Source organism: Helianthus annuus, chromosome 15, assembly GCF_002127325.2.
Source record: "Helianthus annuus cultivar XRQ/B chromosome 15, HanXRQr2.0-SUNRISE, whole genome shotgun sequence".
Lineage (NCBI taxonomy): Eukaryota > Viridiplantae > Streptophyta > Magnoliopsida > Asterales > Asteraceae > Helianthus > Helianthus annuus.
The window spans coordinates 11,475,296-11,486,649 of NC_035447.2; the positions used below are offsets into that span (position 1 = coordinate 11,475,296).

Consider the following 11,354-nt stretch of genomic DNA (forward strand, 5'->3'; position numbering starts at 1 on the left):
TGCCATACAAGTTTAAGTTATATGTATGAGCGTTTGTATGTATTTGGGACTTGGTTTAAATGAGCGAGTCACGAGCCGACCTAACCTTGGCTCGGCTCTTTTACAGACCGAGTTGGTTTGGCTTGATTTGTTTACAAATAAGCCTATTTTAAAAACGAGCATTTTTTTCAAGCTTTTGTTAAATAAATTTTGAAGAAGTAGTGATAGTTTTGAATGAAAGAACGATAAGCTTTTGTTAAATAACTTTTGAAGTAGTGATAGTTTTGAATAAAAGAACGATAAAAAAGTACCAAGTATGAGTATTACAAAGTTGACTCTTGTAATTTCATTTTCTCTCAATTCCTAGTCCCACATTATCACTTCACCATCACTATTGATGTGCTAGCCACTATAGGAAGTCGTTAAACAAAAAGTCTATAGATTGTATAGCAATAGTTATCTCATTTGAAAATTTATAGAAAGTGTTTGGAGTCTGATCATATTAAGGTATTGTATTGTTGTTTTTCTCATAAGTTTTTATTTAAAACAGTAAAACTATATATTAAATAGATTTTGGAAGTAGGTGTACTTTGTTGTTAAAAAAAGAATTCTTATAACTTCTGTTTTAAAAATAAATATTTTGAATTTAGAAATAGGAAAAAACTTATAATATACTATTATTGTATTAAATAGCATTTTAACCAATTAAGAGATTTTTTATACGTATTAGAATGATCACTGTCAGTAAAATTTCCTTATCTGAGGTCAGGTACGGTCGAATGACGTAAGATATTATTCTTGACCATAAATTTGCTTACTTAATAACTAATAAGCACACAATCAAGCGCGAGAGTGATTTGATCGTTGTCGTGCACACTTCACCGTAGATCTTCTTATCCTAAGTCTTCTCCACTTATTGCTCGTGGCGTGCAAACCAATTTGGATTGACCGTAGACATAACAACCATCAAGGCATGTATTTTATTAGCTGTTATTTTAAATCTTCGCCCTAAATATAGAATTTTCGAAATATAAATCTTCCACGAATTCTAAGGGTGAACGGGGCGTAAAGCGGGGAGTGGTTCGGTGACCACATCCACCGATCGGGAACATCGCCGCCATCCATGCGGGGACCCGAATCGGTGAGGGTAATCGGTGGGGAGTCACCGCGTTGAAGGGCACGAGAATCAAGAGTGGACCGTTGTCCAACGGTCAAATTTAAAAAAAAAATTCAATTTTTTAACAATATAAATATAACCAACTTAATCAAACTTTTTACCACACCCACCACTCTCAAACTCACAAATCTATCAAATACAACACAAAATGGATTCCAAGTTTCCGTTTTTTTCTCCCCTACCCGACTTTCCCGACGATGAAGATGCATCGTCAAGCGATGGTAGCTTAATTTTCTTCCAAAATCTCATCCAACAAGCGGAGCTACTAGACACGGCATCGTCTAGTAAAAAAAAACAGTCCGTCGAGATCGTGAGGGAGGCCATGAGACACTCATGGCCGATTATTTTGTTGAAAATCCAAAATTTAATGCCGATACTTTTCGTCAGAGATTTCGTATGTCCAAGTCTTTGTTCCTAAAAATTGTTAGTGACGTGGAAGCGTATGACGAGTGGTTTCAAAAGGGCTTAGACGGGAGAATAAAGAAAAGTTTCACGCCGTTGCAAAAGGTTACTTCGTCGATTAAACAACTTGCAACCGGTAACCCACCAGACGAAAACGACGAGTATTTAAATATGTCTGAAAGGACCTCTCGTGAGTGCCTTGAATATTTCTGCGAGACGGTCTGTAAAATGTATGCCGATGAATTCTTACGTAGACCAACGAGCCACGACGTTGCGCTATTGTATCAGGCTCATGAGGAGATGCATCACCTACCTGGTATGTTGGGTAGTCTGGATTGTACACACTTCGTCTGGAGAATGTGCCCCACATAATTGCGTGGACAATATATGAGAGGCGATCATCAATACCCGACGGTTATGTTAGAAGCGGTGGCGTCTCAAGATTTGTGGATTTGGCATGCTTTTTGTGGCCCGGCGGGTTCACAAAACGACATCAACGTGCTGCAACAATCTCCATTATTTCTTGCTCAACGAAACGGAACGGCGCCAAATTGTCCATTTCAAGTGAACAACCACTTATACAAACGCGGGTATTATCTTACTGATGGGATCTACCCTACCTGGTCCGTGTTTGTGAAGTCTTTTCCATATCCTCACATCCCGAATGAAAAAAAAGTTCAAGAGGCAACACGAGACCGCGAGAAAAGATGTGGAACGGGCGTTTGGTGTGTTAAAGGTGAAGTGGGGAATACTAAATCGTCCAATGCGTTCGAAAACGGTGAAAAAGATAAGGTCCATCGTGTATACGTGCCTTATGTTACATAACATGATTATAAAAGACGACGGAAGGGCGATAGCACCGGTACATATTCAAGATCCTCCAGTCGAATCCGTCTTCGATGATACAGCTTATAGCGAGCTCATTGACGAAGAAACGCATTGGAGACTAAAACACGATCTCGTTGAGCATCTCGGAAGTTTAGATCTACCTCACCTTGAAGTGAGTTCCGACGACGAGTAGTTTGTTTTTATATTTTTCTACTTTGAATGTAATTTTTTTTTTCTAGTTTGAATGTAATTTTTATTTTTCTAGGTTGTTTTTTTTTAATTTAATGAAATGTCTTTTATTTAATTTTTATTTATATTAATATTTTTTTAATTTATAAATATGCATAATTTTACAACAAATAAAAAAAAAAACCCAAGTCCCCTAAGAGGGGAGTGCCACTATCAAAATGGGGTGTTAGGAGAGTTTAAGAGGGAAGTTAACGTGCCACTAGCTGATTGGTGGTGCGTAAGAGAGGGGACTCCCCTCTTAAAGGAGTGCCCCTCTCACACTGATAGCTCGTTCCGTGACTACTCCCATGTCATCAAGATTATTTCTTTTCTATGGTTCTTTTGATTTTGCTTATCATGGCAAAGCGTACGAACCTTTTGTTTCTTTTCTTCTTATTTTCATTTGTTGCTTTTTTTTTTCATTTGTGTATTCTTTTTTAATCTGCTTAATTCTATAAAATTTACTAATTTTAGAATATATTTACCTTTTACTTTATAAACTGTTTCTTTTTTCTATTTATTTTGTTCCTTTTTCCATTTCTATTCTTTTATTTTTTTGTTTATCCTATAAATATTAGAATATATGACGCTTTGCCATGATATGACTTTTTCCATTGCAAAGCGTCATATTTGATCAGACAAATACTCTATCCTTGATAATTTATAATTATAAATACTCTATATTCTATTATAATTAAACGATTTTTTCAGCATCATTATTTGATCAGATTTTCAAATGCTAAAACAATTTAACAAATTATAGATTGTTATAATTTCAACTAGGTCGTTTCCCCACGCGTTGCAGCGGTACGTTATCGCGGGCATTTGATCAGTGTCGGTTAGATTCGTTATAGTACTGGTATGATACATGCACTCGGTATATAAAAACACATGTTTTACATCTACCAAAAACGAAAAAAACGAACACTGGTACCAACAACGATGTTGTCCGCACGATATCAATCACTTCAGATCGTCATGGTATTGGTAATGATATCCGTTTATAATCACAAACAGAGTTGTATAAACAAAAATATCAGAACCGGGAACCATAAAAATGAATACAGGTACATACACCAATCTTGTTCGGTAGGATACGTCAGTTTATCGAAAGCAAAAGCAATAAAAATAAGTACCGGTACCGATGTTATTCGGTTGGTTTCGATTTGGTTAACTACAGTAGTGGCATAAAACTCATTACCAAACAGAAACCATACAAATGAGTACATGTACAGGTACCGATGTTGTTCAGTACAATTTGGTAACGATACAATGTCAATTTATCAAAAGCAAAAACAATGTAAATAAATATTGGTTTATCGGAAGCAAACACAATAAAAATAAATATTGGTACATATACATATATTATTCAGTCGGTTTCAATTGTTTTTTGGTACGACAGAGGTACAATATCCGTTCAATATAATTTTACTGCAATGTTGAAAAAAAACAATCAGTTTTGGTTCGATTTAGTACGATAGTGGCACATTATCCGTTTTTAATAGATTTATATTGAATGTTGAAAAAATAAACATAGAATTGTCAGAAAAATAATAAAAATATATGATAAATAAAATATTATTAAGAAAATTAAAACAATTGCTTAAAAATTAAAAATCACTATTCATGGCAACTTTATTTTAATATGTATAATTATTTCGACCACGAAATTTGATGGTTGTCTTCGATCTCAGATTATCTTATAACCTGATGTATATAAAAGAAAACACTAAAAAGGTATTACTAAACAAATCTTGTATAGTGAATAGGTACTGGCCTTCTCCGAAAATGTTAAAAAAGAACTGGGCTCTTGGTGAGATAAAAAAAACCGGTCCCTAACCACCCTAGTAAATGAAGAATTCAAGGCCGTTGCGTTGTGGTTGCGGTGCTCAACAATTCGATCAAACCCTATTAGAGGTACTATAACGAACCGAACATGTTAATAATTTGTAAAAAAATTATTTTAGAAGCTAAGACAAAACAAAATATGTTTATAACTAATAATAACTAGTCTTGATTCCCAACGTTGAGGTGCAGGAGGTGTAAAACCGTGCTATCAGCGTTGCAGGACGAGGCATAAAACCATGCTAAGTAGCAATCGAACGACGGCCAAAATCAGGAAAAAACGTAAAATAAAAAAAAACACGAATTTCTAAAACCAAATGACTCATATGATGTAAAATGTAGACGAAATCAAATTTATATCGACATATATTAGATAGTCAGAGAGTAAAAAATAAGAAACCATATGTGACCACCAAACACCGTAGTACATTACAACCAAACAAAAAAAAAAGATGGGGATCAAATATGACCAACAAAAACAGTGCTAAATTAGCAACCGTTCGACGACTAAATTCAAAGAAAAACATAAAACAAATACTAATAAAAAAGCTAAACTCATTTAACTATTGTGGTAAATAATAAAAAACTATTTTTTTTTGTTAAGAAAATGAAAAACACTAAAGTTAACTATGAAAAAAAAATCCATAAAAGACAAATGATCACTATTCCTTACCATGTTAATATTAAAAAAATATATATATATGGATTATGGATAATATTAAAAAAAAACGAAAACTTAAGTGAATGATAAAAGAAAAAGAAAATAAGTAACACAATTCAACACCAGATAAAAGAATATGTATCAATGGTTCTTTTGACGGGAAATATGAAAGGGATACATCAATGGTTCTTTTGTCATGAAATATGAAATGGTGGGTTGTTGGTGACTCTTGTGTTGCAGCATTCAAAGAGAAAGAGTACTCCCTTTCAGAAAAAAAAAAGCCTTACAAGAAAAGAAGAAAGAGTACTGCTTAGGTAGTTCAGAAAAAAGCCTCTACAAAATGCCAAAAAACAGACTCGAACCCAAGACCAGGGGAGAAGGTGGGGGGGGGGGGACCCCCCGCGAACTTTTCGCTTAGTAGTGTTAGCTTTCGTATAGAAATTTTTGGGTATATACGTTTTCGACCCCCCGGTTCTATAGAAATTTTTGGGTATATACGTTTTCGAACCCCAGGTCGGAAATCTCAAACTTCGCCGCCGCCCAAGGCCAACAGTAGGTAATCGGTTAAAGACATCGGAATATAATATAATATAATATAATATAATATAATATAATATAATATAATATAATATAATATAATATAATATAATATAATATAATATAATATAATATAATATAATATAATATAATATAATATAATATAATATAATATAATATAATATAATATAATATAATATAATATAATATAATATAATATAATATAATATAATATAATATAATATAATATAATATAATATAATATAATATAATATAATATAATATAATATAATATAATATAATATAATATAATATAATATAATACAATACAATATAATATAATATAATATAATATAATATTATATAATATAATTAATGGTAAATTACTTTTTAAGTCCCTATGTTTTAGTGGTTTTAACTACTTGAATCCAAAATTAAAAAGTTTAACACTTTGAGTCTCTAATCGCTCATTCACACTCTCTGTAAAAAATTATAACACCTTTTGTAAGGTTAAGTTCTCTAAGTTCTCACAACTTGTAGAAGTTTTCATTTTACCCTAACCATATATTTGTTAAGATAAAATATATTATTTGGATATAAACAATAATTACTAATAAAGTATCAAATCACATGTACAAGTAACGAAAATATAACTGTTCTTTATTTTTACTAATTTATCTAAATAAGTCATTTCATTAATAAGGATTATATACAAGTTTATAATTTACATTTTTCGTCACTCAACCCGTGTAATACACGGGGTTGTAAGCTAGTAATATAATATAATATAATATAATATAATATAATATAATATAATATAATATAATATAATATAATATAATATAATATAATATAATATAATATAATATAATATAATATAATATAATATAATATAATATAATATAATATAATATAATATAATATAATATAATATAATATAATATAATATAATATAATATAATATAATATAATATAATATAATATAATATAATATAATATAATATAATAAAATATAATATAATATAATATAATATAATATAATATAATATAATATAATATAATATAATATAATATAATATAATATAATATAATATAATATAATATAATATAATATAATATAATATAATGTATACTTGCTATTTTTATAATATAATGTATACTTGCTATTTTTATGTAATTTGCCCTGGTGATTGGATTGAAACAATTATTTATGTTTAAAAAAATAATATAATGTATATAAAATATATAAAAAATCCTAAAAAAATAACGGACCCATTTACGTTTTTGGCCCTAAGCCGACGCCCACCCGACCCATGCTCAGAGCCGACTCTGACCAGGTAAAGATAATTTTAAAATGATATGTTATATTTGGGTAAAAAGATTGAGTTAACATACATGTCAATGTAACAAAAATAAACTTAAAAGTCCATGTGATTCAACTAATCTTTGCGTCTATACATTTACATGGAAATCGATGTGTGGGCAAATCATACATGTTCCTCTTATAAAGTGGGATAGATTGGCTGGCCCTCGGCCGGCACAGGCGGCCTCGAGAGACGACCCCATAACAAAATGGTATCATAGCAGGTTGATCCTCCTGTAAGTTGGAACATGTACACTTACCCAATGGTGGTTGGAGAATACCAAAATATGGGGCGCTTCGGCGAAGGTCTTTGTAAGCCGCGAGTATGAGATCGTGAGCTCCAACCTAGTCTTAGTTTAAGCAAAGCCCTCCGTGATCGTGTTCAACAACCTACGACTTAGCAGTGCCGCACCTTGAACAAACTGCTAACCTCCTTCATGTCACCGTCCTGAACCCTCACGGCGAACATTAGTGCCAACAAAAGCATCTAATGCAAACTCCTAAACCGACCCGACTAAAGATCTATGTTGCTGAATTATCGGGTGTCCTTACCAAACTGAACCATTCTCAATCTTATGGAGGAAAGATGCACTGTCATTTGGCTTGTGCATAAGTATGGGATTGCGGGTATGCACAAGGACGTGCATGAAATGGTGGTGGAAGAGTGTAACTGGTCCAACGTTCGAACGTTGCTTTGCTAAGCTTTGTATTTGAACACTTGGGTTACTAGTGAGTCCGGGACTTCATCACAAACAACCTCAACAAATTGTAAATTACACATGCCAAGTCATGTCTATTGAACGAACGCACCCTTGGTCAAGAGTTGTTACCGCTGTTAGGATCGAACGCTCTCACACACGAACTTGGACCACACACACTCTGCTCTCACACAATCTGCCACAATCAAGAACACAAGGATTTACGTGGTTCGGGACTTCATCACAAACAACCTCAACAAATTGTAAATTACACATGCCAAGTCGTGTCTATTGAACGAACGCACCCTTGGTCAAGAGTTGTTACCGCTGTTAGGATCGAACGCTCTCACACACGAACTTGGACCACACACACTCTGCTCTCACACAATCTGCCACAATCAAGAACACAAGGATTTATGTGGTTCGGTCTAAATTGTCCTACGTCCACGGGTAACTAGGAGTTTATATTAAGCTTGGGTGAGGTACAAAGATTACACTACAAATGAATCTCTTATATAGAGATTGAAGGAAGAGAAAGAAGGTGACAAACATGATCCGGGAATAATGGGGAACAGAGAAGATTGGATAACTCTATCTTCTTATCCTCTGATCAGAAAAGCATTTCTGATGTCCACTTGATCAAGTGGCTTCATACTCAACAACCGCTCCCCTAACAAATCCAAGACAGGACGAAACCATTATCCAATTTTGACAATATGTATATACGTTTGCTACGTTAGTTAATTAGTTAGTGGTCCAATTTTTATTCCCCAAATTGTGAATATTTCTAAATCCAAATACGAAAATTAAGCAAACATTTTCGATAACTTAATATGTATTTTGTAATCTTCTGGTCAAAATGACCTCAAGTAAAAGATGCACATGTTGTAATTTACTACCGAATCTGTTGCAACAGTCACCTAATTTGATGCTAATGAATTCTTTTCCTTAACCACATATATACATCCCCTCTATACTTCCCCTCCACTATAAGTTACAACCACTTCCATAACAGCCAGATCAAACATGTCAAACCCTCAACCGGATCCTAACACCTTCATAACCATCCCCACCCACTCGCGCCGCCGCACTCAACTCTCGGGTTTCCCGGTAGCAAAGCCAATCCCTCTAGCAATCTCTATAGCAGTCGGCCTCATCGTCTGTTTCGCCATCCCTAAACCTTCAGAGGTGTCGAAACAGGCGTGGCGACTGTTTGCAATATTCCTCACCACCATCGCCGGGCTCATCCTGGGCCCGTTGCCAGTGGGCGCATGGGCATTCGTGTGTTTAACGATCACGGTCATAACCAGAACACTCAAGTTCAAAGATGCGTTTGCCGCGTTTACCAACGAAGTGATATGGTTGATCGTTGTTTCGTTCTTTTTTAGCCGTGGGTTTGTGAAAACCGGGCTTGGTGATCGGATGGCAATGTACTTTGTCCGGTGGTTGGGGAAGAGTACGTTGGGTTTGGCGTATGGGTTAGCGATATGTGAAGCTATCATTTCGCCGGCTATGCCGAGTACAACCGCGCGAGCCGGCGGGATATTTTTGCCGATTATTAATTCGTTGGCGATTGCTGCTGAAAGTAGGCCGAAAGATGGTTCGGCGAGGAAGCTTGGTGCATATCTTATTCAATCTCAATTTCAGGTAAGCACATAACATGGTTAGGTTACTTTATGTTGTTGGTCTTTTAGAAAGTGTCTTTTTTTTTTTAACGGCAAAATATCATTTTTTCCTGTCGTCTGTGATACTTAAACCCAAGACCAAGTGTTTAAAATATTGTCGTGAGTAAATTACACTTTTAGAAACTAATTACATTGTTATATGCCCATTACACTAGAATTACTAGAAGTACAAAAGTATGTTTGATAGTTAAAACGACGGAAGTAACGGTTAGTTAGCAGGGTGTTTATAGTTTATACAGTGTACACCAATGAAGAGACATGTAAACATAAAAAACGTCTCGACAGGAATAAAAGAAATTTACTGTTAAAAAAAGAAAAAAAAAGAAACGCGTCATCAAATAACTTGCAAGTATTATCTTATTATAGAAGATTAGAATAGAATTAGAATCTTTGGGCATCCATTTGTGGTAAATAATTGCATTTGATACAAATGGCTTTTTTTGTGGACAATAATGATCAGAAATACAAAGTCAGCATTTGCGATAGGATGTGATAACGCACTTTAGACGGACAGATCATTCAACACTCACAATTTGTTCGGAGTAGCTATTACCATATAAGTTAAATCAACATATGTAAAATTACCATATAAGTTAAATCAACATATGTAAAAGATATGGAAATGTCACAATTAAATTGTAGAAAAGAAAAAAAAAAGTACCAAATAAAGAAAATTTATCAGATATAATTTTCTTAATAATTATTAGTCTATTTTAGGTGGTATTTTATTTCAACATATTCATTTAGTTTGTGTTACTTCAATTTAAATTATATTATATTTATTTTTGAAAGGTCTTACTTTCAATTTAAATTATATTATATTTATTTTTGAAAAGTCTTACTTCAATTTAAATTTAAATTATATTTATTTTTGAAATATTTATCATCTTTTATTAATGGAAATAATTTATCATTTATATATTTATCATCTTTTATTAATGGAAATTAATTCATAAAGAGACTTAATATGTATTTTTATTTTTTGTATCTTGTTATTTTTTTTAATAATAAGGGCTAAAACTTATCTACTAAAAGATTAGTATTAATTAAATACAGTAACTATTTCATTAATAGTTTTATCTTTTCTTAATTAAAAATAATAATGAGGATTTAACATTATCCTTATTTTGTTATTTTTCAAAGATTCTTAAACGAAAGAGGGTACCCATCAAACCAATGCAACATCTAATATAAAATTGATAACATATTGTCTATATACGTTTCTATCTACTCTATATGCTTTCAACTATTATAACACTCTGTAAATAAAGTGGGCCAATTATGTATATATCTATATGCTTTGTTTTATTTAAAAGTGGGCCAATTATGTATATTACAAGACAATTCTTGGACACGCTAAATAAAGTAAACATGCTAAATAATTTTAGGTATGTTATGGCTATAAGTTTATAAAGCTGTAGATGAGGTATACCCAAATAATTTTATTTATAACACTCTGTAATCATTAACCAACTTATAAATGTAAGAATATATTTCATAAATATATCAAATGTGGCCTTATTATCATTTATCCTATACATTGAACATTAACTTAATTACCCGTATATTATTAATTTGTATATATTCGATAGATGTATTTATCCTTACTAGATAAGTATAGATTTTTTTTTTTCCTTTGGGTGTATATAGAGATTATTAGAGAGGGAACTTCATCACTCAAGTCATCCCACCATCTCTCTCTCTACAAATGTGATTATTAAGATCACCTAGGTTATCATAACCATACATCTTAAACGAGAACTCTCGATGAGTCAAAAAACATGTATAATCAAAGTTAAGTCTGGAATTTAATTTATGAAAAGAAACACTTTAATATATATTTTCATAAAGATGCTTAAATATGCAATATTATAAATGGAAACTATAAAAGTGATAAATCAACATAAATACGAAGCAATACTCTTTATTATTGTCATTTAGTTTCTTTGTT

At 32.5% G+C, this 11,354-nt stretch overlaps 1 protein-coding gene across 1 annotated transcript in view; it reads left to right on the plus strand.

The window, feature by feature from the left end:
- The first annotated feature begins 8,642 nt into the window (after window positions 1-8,642).
- The window catches only part of LOC110910617 (dicarboxylate transporter 2.1, chloroplastic), a 19,302-nt gene continuing 16,590 nt past the window's right edge, over window positions 8,643-11,354 (plus strand). Inside the window, exon 1 of the mRNA XM_022155240.2 lies at window positions 8,643-9,365. Within this exon, the coding sequence (XP_022010932.1) occupies window positions 8,745-9,365 (621 nt within the window). The 5' untranslated portion in view covers window positions 8,643-8,744. The remainder of the gene's footprint in view (window positions 9,366-11,354) is intronic.